Consider the following 14,889-nt stretch of genomic DNA (forward strand, 5'->3'; position numbering starts at 1 on the left):
AATAAAATGGAAATAACTTTCGGGGTACATGGTGAAGGAAATAGCAGTCAAGCGCAAAAAAAAATAGCGAATAAAAGACTGAGAGGGAGAGAAAAGAATCAAACGTGCACATACATTTTTGTACACAATATACAGGAAAATGAAAAAGAACATTATTTTACCATTCACTATTTACTTTATACACAAAAATATGTTTTTCTCTACTGGTTGAATGATTTGGATAAACTATTAGACGCAAATAAAGGAAATGTTATTTTTTAAATACTTAGGTAAATATTTTTTCGCAAGTTGTAAAACTTTCCTAAAGACACGACTTTGTGTTGATATTTGGAATATACAATTTGTATGTTATAAATATACATTTATACAGTTCACATGTATTTTAACAATTTTCATAATATTCAGTTAAACCCAACACGCGATGTAATCTTATAAAAGCTGTTATTAAAAAAAAGTAACCAAGTAAAAATAATAGAAATAATAACTGTTAAATATATTTTCAAGGTCGTGGTTTCTTTAAAAATAGTTTTACTAAGTAGTATAAGTGATTTTTCCGAAGAATACTCTCAAAACCTGCTATAAAACTGTATGATTTGATTGACAAAATGATACTTGAGAATTTTCTATAGGATTTAGATCCATTTCTAACTTTGAGGAATCATTTTAGACAAATTCATATTTTTTAAATACAATTTAATTAAATGCTTGTCAACCATCTAAAATAAAATTCAAATTCCAATGATTAGCCTTCAATTTTAGTAATTGTAAGTTTTTCAGTGATTATTTTTCGTGTTAGTAATTAATATGATTATTTGAAATGCAAGCTAAACTATTCTATTTGCATATCAAAGTCTTTGAAATAAAAATTTAATAGTTCTAGTACTAAAAGACTAGTATAAGTCTTTCAAAAATTACACTAATGTATTATAATTATAGTAAAAATAATAAGTTATGTCGAAAGAAAATTTATATTAACCTCAAATGAGTTGTCAGGGCGTATCACTGATAAATCTATAAAATCGGCTTCTGGTTTAGAGACAACACAAAGAGATTGTAACGCAAGTTCAATTGCTCCCAGTATACCTTTTCTGGCTATTGGGAAGAATGATTCTAATGCTTTAGTGGAAGTATCACTTTTTCTACCAATGGCACTAGCCTAAACAACAGCAATAACAAAAAAAGATATAATAAGGTATTTATTAAAACAATTTTTTTTACTCACAAGAACTTGCGAAATTGTACCAAGCGGATCAGTTACATATAAAAAGTTTCCATTAATACCACAAGAAGCCACCATAAAAGATTCTTTGTACGGCAGTAATGGCAAGTTATTTAGTGATCTGATTTCTGGATCTAAACACATTTGATACTAATAAAATTGTACCCAAAAATATTAATTATTTAAATTAAAGATTTTACTATAAACTTTAAAAAGTAAGTTTAAATTACAAATAAAATTCCAGTAATATAGAACTATTGGTAAAATTTAGAAAAACCTGTTTAGGGTCTTAGCATCCACCAAGAAAACTATTAGTAGATTACTAAACATAAAATTTTCATGTGTAAGAAGACTTTATATGATCTAGTTTCGAATAAACTGAACCAGATCAGTACATAGTTAAGATTACACTATTATGTTTTTTTTATTATTAATTATATTGTTCTAATTTAAAGTAGTTCAAATCTAAACTAAATAAATCTATAATAATAGTAATAAAAGTTATAAATTTATTGATCTTATTTTCAGTCACTAAACATTTGCTTAGAAAGTCACTACCAAAGCATCTCGCATTTTGTTTCTAATCTATTAATGAATAAATTGTAAAATTCATGTATTCGTTAGTCCTTTTAACTTATGCTGATCAATCAATAAGAAAAATATTGGAACAAATAAGGTTATTTTGATTCTAAAATTGCTAACATTCAAATCGTATATAACAAACTATTGAATATAACAATAAAATTTTATTAGCCTTTAAAACTCATTCTACTAGCTTTGTGTATTTGAGTTAAATTATAGTAATAGTAAATATCAAATCTCTAAAACTTATCTAATTTTATTATTATTTAAAATTAAAGTTATGCTCTATTTAATTAACATATTGTTGTAATTTTTATCAAATGTTAAACTAAATTTTATGACATTGAATTGATATAATTTTACTTAAATATTGTATAATAATTGCACAATAATGTTGCAATTTAAAAATTTTACACTTATGTTGTACTTTTATATCAATCAGTCGGGTTTAGTTTGGTTATCAATTTTACTTCATTAAAACTTTTAGTATGAATAAATATTTCATTTATTATATAAGTAGACAAATTTTATTTACACAAATCATTAGTAATAAATCACAGGCGAAAGGGAAAATAAACACCAAAAAACACAAACCTTGGCGCCGGCAACATTTTTATCAAAATTGATAAAAAGTTTTAAAAAAAATATGTATTTGATAATAAAAACCTAGTTAAATCATAAGTAAACAGTTTAAAATGTTTAAAAAATCTCACAAGACTATAAATTTTAACAAGTTTAACTTGTTCAAATCGGTAGCTTAAGTTGAAATTTTAAATTATTTACAAAAAATAAAGCTAAACTATTGTTTATAAAATTTTTTGGTTCACCTCACAATTGCAATTGTATAATACACGTTAAAAAAAAGTTATAAGGATTTTAAATATACTATTTTTACGCTTTTACAAACTAACAATTATTGAATTTAAAAGCAATATAAAAGGAATCTTTGGAATTTCTTTAATTGTGCTCAATAAAATTTATAGCATAATGATACAAGATATATATTTTATATTATGCTTGGCAACTTGATATGTATTACAAACTGCATAGAACATAATAATAAGTTATTTAGTTAAAAATCACTCATTTTTAATTAAGCAGTTAGTATGCATTTCTAACGCGTAGGTAAAATTTCCTTCAAAGGTATTTAATTAATTTTGAATACGTTGTTAATTGAGGAGAATCAAAGAGTAAACGTGTAAGGGATACACAAAACAACCGCAAACACATTTCCTACGCATTCAGTTACCGCCGTAATATAAAGGATTAATGATCTACAAATGGTTAGTTTCTCTTATTATAGTATTATTATTATTATAGTATAAAATTAAATAAAACTATAAATGAATAACAATTAATTTAGTTTTTTATCCGATTTTATAGTCTAACTTTAAATAATATTATATTTTAATAACCATTTGTTATAAAAAAATTTATCTACAATGATAGCTACATAAAAATTATGTATTCCTTTTTTCATTTTGAAAATTTAAAAAAAAAACTGAATAATTGTTTTTAGGATAGAGGTGACATATATAAATAATAATAATTTAAAATATTAAAATTTAGTGTGTTGATTATTACCGACAAGAAATTCAGCGATTTGATTGGCGGATGCATTCAGTCCATATTCGCTATTAGTGTACATTTTGGCTTTGTCAATAACCATTAACGCATTTTTCGGTACTCCTGAAATTTATTCACTGTATAGAATAGTACACACAGTAAACAACTTATTTCAATTTATTATTCTCAAATAACTAGCTGTCTTAGGGGCATAATTTATATTTATGAAATAGAAGTTTTACTATTTTATCAAACACTTAAAATTTGTAAGCAATCTAATTTTACTCACTTAATACCTAATATTTAATATTTACAGTAGAAAATATAATTCTTAAAAATGGTAGCACAGTGGGGTCATAGCACAGTGTGCACGTATCATAGCTGGGACAAGTATAGATGATATCTGACAGTGATTAAAATCACTATCATAAGAAACACTTAATGTAGATGAAAATCTGTAGATAGTGTTTAATTTTAAGAAGTTGATGGATTATACCAAAAGAATAATTAATTCATATTTCCTTTATTATTCCTGATTAGTAGTTATTTGATTTAGAAGAATAATATGTGAATAAATATTTATTATAGCAATCAAATTTGTATGAGATTGATATTTAATAATTTAGTATTGTAATTTTTCAAGAGAATTTATAAAAAATTATAAAATATTTACTACTTTTATGGCAAACATATATAAAATTGTAGGGTTTGACACAAAAAATTTAGATAATAATTTGTTGTTAATTATGAATAAATGGTCTACAAAAAATTGTTTTCAGAGTAAAAAATATATTTTATTATTCAATTTTTCGTGCTAATTTTAAATCAACAATTATATTTTTTTCTATCACCAATAATTTTTGATATTATTACTGATTAGTTAAAAACTATAGGATATAAATATAAGGAAAATAGTTCTGTATATATACATATATATGTATATATCTATTTCAACACCTGACAGCTGATGTGAGCGTAGATGATGTGGGAGATCGTGTCAAGTGGAAGTTTAGGATAAGGGTGGCCGACCCCAAGTAGTTGGGATTCAGGCGAGGAAGAAGAAGAAGAAGATCTATTTCAACACCAAGAGTTAAATAAAAATTAATAATATTTCTTTTGAAATGAATTATTACTATGAAAAAATATGAAAAAAAGAAATTTGTTTTCAAAATATTACTGATTTTGATTTTTAATATGTTAAAAATAATCAGTGCAAAATTATATTTTAAACTATTTTTTTTGTCCATAAAAATTTTATTTTTGAAAGTTTATATAAAAAAAAAAGTTGAATTTGTTACTATAACATTTAGCTCAACTTCAAGTATAAAATTTACAACATTAAATAGAAAAATTTATGAGAATTAAAAAAATAGTATTGTTAAGATTACTATGCATTCTGTAAATTGTATAATTTCTATTTACTGCAAATTTATCAGAAAAGCTCAATATTTTTTTTTGCATTTTTATTACAATAAAACAATTAAATAGAAATCATAGTAATCATTTCTAAGTACTTAGAAATGATACTTAGAAAGTTCACTTAGGTGTTTAAAATATTCAACAATTGAAATATTCAGAACTAAATTAATTTTAATGATTTAACTAAAAAAACCAATGAATCAATTAATAACATGTTAAAAATTCTACTCAATCGAATGCATTATATAATTTGATTATAATTTTAAAAATGTTTTTTTAAATTTCTGATTTATATAATAACATTTTACCAAAAAATTTGGAATATTATAGACTACTAGTAACACACAAATAAATTTAAAATAAAACCCAGCACTGTGGGGTCGCGGCACAGTGTGGACGTTGCATAGTTGAGGCGTAGAATTACAGATGATCTGACAGTGATTAAAATCACTATCATAAAAGACGGTTTGGTGCAAATCTGTAGATAATGTTTAATTTTAAAAAATTGGTGGATTATTCCAAAAGCTACATGATCTGCTAGTTCCTTATATTTAATCCTGATTAAGGTAAAGTATGTCGAATGAGAGAGGGATTATTAAAAAATATTATTTCTCATAATAAAATTGTGTTGATCCATACACTTTTCAATAAGTTATATCATTATAAAGTTAAAAATATAAAAAAGAATTATTTTTCAAAAATCGTAATTTTTTTATTAACTTTGATGTCTATTTTCACCACGAAGACAAGTCCAGAGGTCAAATTTTTTTTTCCATAATAAAGTACATTATAATAGCTTTAATTTAAGATATATATAGTGTCAGACCTTCCGGAACATTTTCAAAAGTTAAGTTGAAAAAGTTAATTTTTTGTGAAAAGTTGTCATTTTAAATCCTCCCCTGTGGGCAGGTAAAATTTATAATATAAAAATTTATATTGATTTGGCCATTTTTAAAAGAGTTATGGCAATTTTAAGTAAAAAAATTTCGAAAATTAGCGATTTTTAAATTTGTAATTTTTTCGGAGGTTTCCCCCATTTACGGGGAACGAGGGTAATTTTTTCAATTTTTGAGGGTAATGTCTTTGACTAGATACGATTTGTGATCTTTTGACGTATTGTTAAAAGAAATCGGTTCGGGGAGAGCTGAGAAAAAGTGGTTACAAAAAAAAAAAAAAAAAGAACACATCATAATAAAATTAATAACTTCGCATCGAAGCTACTTTATTTTAGAAAATGAATTAATTGAAATTCATTTTTTTTTGCTAAAACCCTAAAAAAAACGTTCTATAAATTTTAATAAATCAGGAAAATAATAATGTTATAATAATTTTTCAAATACAACATTTTAATAGAAATATAAAAATATTAGGTATAAGTTATGTGTTAAAATATAATTATATGAAAATAATAATAAAAAATAAATATTAAATATTTTATCAACATAAAATATATTTAACATAATACGCTTTGAAAAACGATTTGCAATTAAATTTGCTTATAAATAATAAAACTCGATGTGATAGAATCAATTTACAAATAATTTTGTATATCACATGTCGAAAATTATTCAATTACCTGTCCAAGCAACTGTAACATTTCCGTTAAGTGTACTTATACAAGGCTCATGCGATTGTTCCGTTTTTTCTGCTGCTATAACAACACAATTGCTCCCAACTACTCCAACCTTATTTAAAAAAATATTTCAACAATGAACTTGTTTCAAAAAAATGTTTAATACTTACAACTACGTTGTTAAACATTACATCAGTAGTGTTACAGTCAAGCATGTTGATACAAAAATAAATTCAATAGTATGATAAATAAAGTACAAAAACTTAAAATATAAAAAATAATAATTAGTTTAAATCGAAACAATAAATGTTAAGAAGATGATTTTCAATTTTTATTCATATAATAATAAATTTTTGTCATCATCAATTAATTTCGCCATAGATACAGATACATAGTGACATAAATATGAAACTTATCTATCCATAGAAACAAGATTTATTGATTAGATTAAATTGGTCAATTTATTTAATGATAGACCATGTAATAAATTATAAGCCACATATTTTGCATCTAATTAAAGATGTTTTATGAACGTTTTGTATTAAGTTGTTTTATGTATTCATTTCAAATTAATACATAGAACATGATAAAATAGTATAACACATAATAATTTAATGTTTTGGGTAGTAAATTATCTTATCTATAAAGTCATATAAGCACACAACAACCGAAAGGAACTCTAGAATTGATCAAAAATGGTTTACTATTTCTTAAAATGAATAGTTAGCGAAAAAAAATGAATTTCCTTCATTTGAGTTTTATGCGATTAATTGGTACATTGTTACTTTATTATTAGCATAGATTTTTAAATAAATAGGTTGATAATTTGAAATTATAATATATTACCAAATTTATCACATTATGAATAATTAATTTAGTAGTCTACACAATATATATATACACATAGAATGTCCAATGATACTCTGATAAATCAACATACTATTGTTATGAAAAATTGTCAAACATCGTGAATACCCTATCTTTTTTTAAACACACCATTAATAAAATCTGTGATAAATAAAAAAAAATGAATAACAATAGACCTACTCATATATAATTATATAAAAAATATGAAATTTGCCTACTAAGTAGTAGCACGCTTAATTTTTAATCATGTCGAACGTGTTTTTCATTTACATAAAAATCCAATGTTAATTCAAATTACTTACCCTAATAGTTGTTTTGTAATATTCACAGGTTATCACTCAATTATTTATATATATATTTAGGATTTATAACGTAAATAATATTATTATATTTTAATATTTTGAATGTAACACTATACTGAATAATACTATTTTCGCGAATTTCAAATAATTCAGAAAATAATATTGAGAACTTTTTACCTAAGCAGAAGGATGAATACATCCAAAAATCTCTAGTGATAAAAATAACAACTATGCCTCACCTTCAACAACTACATTAAATTGTTAATAACTTCAAAAATAACTAGTCCATAACTAAACCTAGTTCTTTTTTATTTAAATAATTTTTTAATAAATAAGCTAATTAATTATATATGTTAAATAAAAACAATTGCTACCATTTTAAGACACAAGGAATGAACATAACAAATAATTCATAATTGATAAGTTAAGAACAACTAATAACTTAAAGAAACCAAAAAAACCCTTCTCAATATAGTTTTATCTTTCGATTAATTTAGTAGACACGGTAATAGAATCACTGTATATTTTTTTATTAAAGCCATGATAAAAATTTTTTAATGACTATTATAACCACTAAGTCTATTAAAAAAATGTTAAATAAAAATTTCATTCGTGAAATAAAGTTTATCATCTTACATACATCTTGTATATTGTCTAACACAATGGAAAATAAAATAACTTATTACATCTATTGTAGTATGTGGAAAAGTAGATTATTTTATATTTCATGAACAATAAAATACTGATAAATTTTTAATTTTACTCTTAAATTTTATTTTATTATTTTAAAGTTTGGTACGTTAACTTTAAATATTAGTCATTAAATAAAACATAATTTTTCTTTTTTTTGTAAAAATAAATTCTAAAAAAATATTTTGGATTTAATTGTGAATAATTAAATTTTAAGTATGTTAAATTGAAAATATCGGTGTAATAACGTGGCCTCATGGAAGAATTATAAAACTTTACGACTTAAATTTTCATAAAGAGTTTGTATTGAACAGATGAGTAAAATTTCAAAACGCCTTATACCGTCTTAAACCCAACCGTATTAAATTTTCAATTTTGATTATAAATGGTCATAAGTAATACAATTTTATCAAAACATCTTAATCAATCAAAACAACATTTTAATAATTTTTTTGCTGCGTTGACATTTTTTATTGCTTTATTTGTTTGGTGTAAGTATAAGTTCAAGTTTCTTATCATTTTATTTTTATTGAAATGCATGGAAAAGAAGAAATTTAACACTAACAACCGTTAATAACTTATTATGATATAATTATTAGCTTTAATTATTTGGTTAATGAAATTCTACAAATTTTAGATATTTTATATAAAAAGCTATACAATTATAATGCCCCCCAAAATTGCGTGTGTACTTGGATTACTGATTAAAAAAAATTCCGTTCCTTATCAATTTTGAAACCAGTATTTTGGATTTTATTATCACTTTAATGTATGACTAAATGTAAGGCGCGAGTCTGTTTTTATCTCTAAGTATTTGTGATTCACTCAAATATCCCACTGATAAAAATACTATTATACAAGAGTTGTTATAGATCGGTCATTTTGTTAATTAAATCATTATATTATTTACAACTAATTAAACATAAATGTTGTTATTTTATTAAAAACAAAAGTTGACAAATTTTTAAGAAGGAATGAAAGGAGTAGAATCAATTTTTTTATTGGCATTCTAAAGCTCAAGATATTAATATTCTGAGAAGAAAAAATGATTTTATGATTGATACTTTAAATTTTATTACACGAGTCATAGTTAAACAACAATCTCTCTAAATATTGAGATTATTATTGTAGAATCATAGAATGTCTTTTTTTATCGAAGTATTATAATACACACTCCACTCATAAAATCAAAGGTAAATGATTTATGTGAATGATTAAGATGTATTAATATAAAACAATATGTAATAAATTAATACATTCAGTTAACAAAGAGATAATAGTAGCGTTGCTGACATTTATGGATATGTATACAATTATAAGATTAACAAAAAATAATAGGCCTAAAATGTGCTTAGAATTTTCTAAATTCATACTCATCATTCTCTATCTTCAGTTATCAATCATTCGACTAATTTACAAGAAGTGGCCGATAATATTAAAATTTATATTATGTAAAAAAAGCAATGTATATTTCAAGTTTATCCTGAACATTATGGTAAATACTTATATTAAGCAGAAAATAAAAAAGCTTTAAAGTTAAATATTTCGAGTACATAATTTAAAATTAGGGATTAAGTGATTATTAAAAATAAAATATTAATTGAATTAAAGTAGTAATGTTTATACGGTCCTAAATACCAAAATTAGACCATTAGTACATATCTATACTAGAAACCAAGTTAAAGATTCTATACAGCTACCATATGTACATCCACAATCAACTCCGGATAGGAACTTTAAGTGATTCTATCCCATCTATCAATGATAACTATCAGTGTTAACGGCATTACTAGATAAAAAATGTGAGAATTAATCACAATAATTTTTATATTAAAAAATAAAGATCAGTAATCTTTTCTTCTTCATAATTAATCTTAAAAACCCATGTATTGGATACTATGAGCGTTGCGAATTCAACCTGCACGACATTCATACTGTGCTATACTCATTCGTGTCTGATGGGTAATGCATAATGCATATTGTCATATAACTCGCTCATTATCAAGAAATATATAATATCTATCAATAAATTGTAATCAAATCATTTCAACTAACACTCCTCCTTCATTTATACGATACTTAAAGATAATAAATGTAATGAATTACACTAGTGGCGCGGTCCTGCAGTTTAGTTAGACACTACTAATGATTAATGCCGTTTAGTATACGGCAGGTAGATGACGTGCAACCTTTTTATTAATTGTATGTGACAACTAATTTTGTTTTTATTTAAATTTATTATTTATACGAGTTTTTTAATTTATAATTTATATTTTATTATATGCAAATATCTGTCTGTAGTAAATAAATCCAAATGAAATATCTTTCTATTATATCATTTATACCGCTTAGATCTTTAATAATGTCAAATTTATTAACTTGATACATTATTTTTTATTGATAATAAATTAGGAATAATTAAAATGTCGATTTTAGGGTTCTTAACCAAGGAGTTAAACCCAAATGTCTTTCTATTTCTGACAGTACGGAAAAGGGGGAAATACTTGTTAAAAAAATTAAATTAATATTTTTAAATATATATATATATATTTGTGAATAGTTATACACAATTAAATGATTATTAAAATAGAATATAATAACGCATGTGTCCTCACTTTACATATAATTACTATTATGTACAGATGTGGACAGACACTAACAAAAAACACATCATAGTAAAACTAATATTTTCTCAGTTTTCTATTGAAGCTAAGGAAGCATATAAATATATATTTATTTTTTTATACTCGTACCTTCATCAAATTTTTATTTTGGCATCACTTATTCAATGTTAATACATTACCTGTATTCTTTTTTTATTTTTTTGACAGCTGTATTATTTTTTAATTCCCCATTTTTTAAACGACACTTACATATTGAAAATAACAATAAACTTTGTTTCGTACTATGCAAAATGACTAAAAATCGGACGTTACTCAGATGCCTTCACAAAAAAAAATCATAGCTGAATAATATTATGATAGATATTTTCCACTATTGATGATCGACTATGATAATCGCAATGCTTAATCGACCGTCTGCCACTTGCAATGCTCAATCAATTAATCTTTGTCAATTGCAACGTTCATCAAACCGACTGCCAATTGCAGTAAATTTTTAAAATCGCTTTAATAAACTGTAAACAAGGAACCAAAGTGTCAACATGCACAACTTTTACATTAACAATTCAATCACAGGTACATGCACAATAAAAATAGTGACCGTGAAACACAAGAGGCCCACTGTCACATAAATCGACTTCTATTTGGTAGCGTATACTATGATAGTAGGACACAGTGGCGACCAACTGATATGTTTGACATTTGATGGTGCTAACAATATGTGTTACTAATATTATATACAATTTGCCATTTTAATTAGTGAAAAAACTGCCATTATTTAAAATAATTACCGTCAATGTATATAATAAGGAATACGTCCCAAAAAATACGAGTAATGGAACAACTATTTTCTTTAGTTTTTACTGTATATATTGTCTGAATGTTGATTTTTTGCCTGTCTTCATTTTATTAGCTATTAAAATGTGACGCCTAAGGTACAAAATTCCCTCAATATAAATAAAAAATTTTATATTTATACTAAACTATTATATTTGACTTATTTTTATAAAGTTGGCATCAAGAGCACAATTTGTAGCGTGCAACTCTTTTAATAAAGTTTATGTGTTGCTTATATACTTCAATGTACGTAGAAGGTAGAAGGATTAGAGTGAATATAAATACACTTGTATAATGAAGATAAATCTTATGAAAAAAATGTTAAATATTTTGAAAAATCAATCGTAAACGTATCTAGAGGCACTTTTCTATCAAAAATTTAGGAGGTTAGCGAGTGTAGCGAAGCGTCTAAGAGATCCAACTATGATAAAACCATAGATGGTGAACATAAAACACAAATATACGACAAATTATACAATACACGTCAAGTATTAATGACACAGTACTATTGACAAATTAATAAGGGCGTGCTGATAAAAATTTGTGTAAATAATAGTGGAGCGATTGGCCACTATAATTATGACTAAGGTGAATAGAACAATAAGGGTATACACTAATCATGTGAATAATGATTGGTGTATAATAAAACGATGGCTAAAACAAAAATAATAATAATCGATAATAATTGACAATAAGAGACAAGATAAGTTTACATATAATAGTGTAAAGTTGTGTCAAAAGTGTATGGATGTTCGCCGTGGAAACGATGTGCGGACATGACCGAACCAGATGCACATCAACACTATGGGAGGTGGAACGTCAGGGTGTTAGAAATTGCCTTTCTCTCTACACAACATAATTAAAGGGTAATAAAGAGGATAGATCACTCTAAAACAAAAATAATTACATTATAATGATATAATTTTATTTTGGTTTATCGGGGTAGTAAAAAATATTCTTATGTGTTTTCGCCAGCTGAAAAAGACCATAATTATGGTATTTAAACAAACATGACATTGAATATATATATATATATAATCGTTCAAAGTAGTCAAACATAACTCTCTTTAATATTTTACCTATTTAATTTTGTTATTTTTAATCTCCTAGTTTCATATATAATTAGTATGAATTTACATACAAGATCTATACATATATATATATATATATAAGGGTAAATTTTATATATATCAGAAAGATTAAAAAGATGAAAAAAAATGTATTTATTTTTAATTTTTGGCTATTTCAAAAATTTCTTTTACATAAATATAATTTTATAGTTATACCATGACCAAAACATGTGTTTTCTTAAGAAACAATAATAATTTATTAAAAACGTAATTTTTTAAACATTTTATCAAAATTAGATTGGGGTTCAGATGATTTAAGGTAATTGTATATTGCATTTTGTTTTATAAATGCACAAGTTTTTATCTCGAACTTGCATTTAATATGATAGGAACACATATAAAGAACAGGACTTCTCATTAAAATAACATTTACTAAATATGAAAAATCAAAATTACATTTACTTCACTTTATCCTATTTACGCAAACTAATATACGAGGTGTGATAAAAAAATACCCGGATTTTTCAAATAAAACTTTATTAACTCAATATTATTCTGTATACACATTATCACCTTCAAAATAATCACCCTGGGAAGCAATACACCGCTGCCATCTTCTTTTCCACTTTTGAAAACATTCCTGGTAGGCACTAATTGGAATGTCCTTTAAATCGATTTCCGTATTTTGTTTCATGTCATCAATTGTTTGAAAACGACGTCCTTTGAGCGTAGATTTTAACTTGGGAAACAAATAAAAGTCGCATGGGGCAGATTGAATGAGTATGGTGGTTGTGGAAATATTGGAGTCTGGATTTTCGCTAAGAACTGACGAATGAGCAATGAGCTGTGAGCCGGGGCGTTATCGTGATGCTACATCCAAAAACCACTTTTCCAATTTTCTGGCCTTTTTTTTTTAACATTCTCACGTAATCTTTTCATGACTTCTAAATAAAAATGCTGATTTACTGTAAGTCCTTGAGGCACCCATTCACGATGAAGTATACCACGAAAATAAAAAAAGGTGATTAACATGGCTTTCACATTTGATCTCGCCTGCTTTGCTTTTTTTGGTCTTGGGGAATTTGATGACTTCTACTGGGACGTCTAGGTCTAGGTCAATTTCTGCTCTTTCAAAAAGTTCTTGAGAGATGGTCATTCGGTTATGTTTTTGTTCATCGGTTAAGAGACGAGGAACAAATTTGGCTGCGATTCGGCTCATGCCCAATTTTTTGGTTAATATTTCTTGGAAAGAACCATAAAATATTCCGACGTCTTGTGTAACTTCTCTGATAGTTAATCGACGATTATTTCGAATAATTTCACGAACAAGAGCAACAATTTCATTTGTTTTACTGATCAAGGGTCTACCAGGTCGTTCGTTATCCTTAATGGTATGTCCTACCATCCTTAAACCATTTAAACCACTCAAAACATGTTGTCCAAGACAGAACATCATCTCCAAAAGCTTGCTTCAAAAGTTCAAAAGTTTCGCTAGAACTTTTCCCTAATTTTACGCAAACACGTTCTTCTATTGTTTCCATTTTGAAAATCAACGCATGATTGAAACATGTTTTCGTAAAAATGTTATTATTGATTTCAAACAAATGCTCAAATTCTCGTTAGAAGTTAATTTATTTAATGTAATTATTGGAATTTCGTTATCTTAATTGATATAAAAATTATTGACACAGTCCGGGTATTTTTTGATCACATCTCGTACTTTTAGGATAAACTAACGATTATGCTAATGAAAAATTTAAATAATTGTTTTCCTCCTAACAAAATCCTCGTACAATTGTAATTAGTTGTTATTGAAAGTTGGTTATAATATTCAGTTAGATAAAGTAAAAGCCTTGATATAAAGTGAAGTATGAATTTTTAACAAATATTTAATGATTATAATTTTATTGGTTATAATTTTTACAGGAGCAGAGCAAATTTTTTGACATTAACAAAAATATGATGAAACCAAAATCTAAACATACAATAAGACATATCTTAGAAATGCCTTCTATTTTACCACCATCAAAACGACCAGCTGCAAAACCACCAGATGAATACTGGCCTAAAAAAAGAAAACTTATTCTTCCTCCAGTTAATAAACAGGTATGAAAATTATTTTACTTTTAGAAATAAATTAAAA

At 25.2% G+C, this 14,889-nt stretch overlaps 2 protein-coding genes across 5 annotated transcripts in view; one reads left to right on the forward strand and one right to left on the reverse strand.

The window, feature by feature from the left end:
* LOC126902824 (serine-rich adhesin for platelets) overlaps positions 1–14,889 on the forward strand; it is a 137,685-nt gene that overhangs the window by 5,586 nt on the left and 117,210 nt on the right. For all 4 annotated transcript variants that reach the window (XM_050680453.1, XM_050680454.1, XM_050680452.1 and 1 more), the window contains exon 2: positions 14,673–14,852. In XM_050680453.1, coding sequence (XP_050536410.1) covers positions 14,673–14,852 — 180 coding nt within the window. The remainder of the gene's footprint in view (positions 1–14,672; positions 14,853–14,889) is intronic.
* Positions 940–6,465, reverse strand: LOC126902860 (uncharacterized). The gene is made up of 4 exons (XM_050680528.1): positions 6,363–6,465; positions 3,386–3,490; positions 1,223–1,353; positions 940–1,156 (listed from the first exon to the last, which is right to left on the reverse strand). Exons 2-4 carry the CDS (start codon positions 3,468–3,470, stop codon positions 950–952), a joined length of 423 nt encoding a protein of 140 aa, XP_050536485.1. The 5' UTR covers positions 3,471–3,490; positions 6,363–6,465; the 3' UTR covers positions 940–949.

Source organism: Daktulosphaira vitifoliae, unplaced genomic scaffold, assembly GCF_025091365.1.
Source record: "Daktulosphaira vitifoliae isolate Bord-2020 unplaced genomic scaffold, ASM2509136v1 Scaffold_3, whole genome shotgun sequence".
NCBI classification, from domain to species: domain Eukaryota; kingdom Metazoa; phylum Arthropoda; class Insecta; order Hemiptera; family Phylloxeridae; genus Daktulosphaira; species Daktulosphaira vitifoliae.

Bases quoted from the DNA above. Each gene is read 5' to 3' on its own strand.
- LOC126902860 (XM_050680528.1), bottom strand. From the start codon at position 3,470: ATGGTTATTGACAAAGCCAAAATGTACACTAATAGCGAATATGGACTG. The intron at 1,354-3,385 runs GTAATAATCAAC...AAATGTGTTTAG, and splicing joins AATCGCTGAATTTCTTGTCG to ATCCAGAAATCAGATCACTA. The intron at 1,157-1,222 runs GTGAGTAAAAAA...GCTGTTGTTTAG, and splicing joins GTACAATTTCGCAAGTTCTT to GCTAGTGCCATTGGTAGAAA.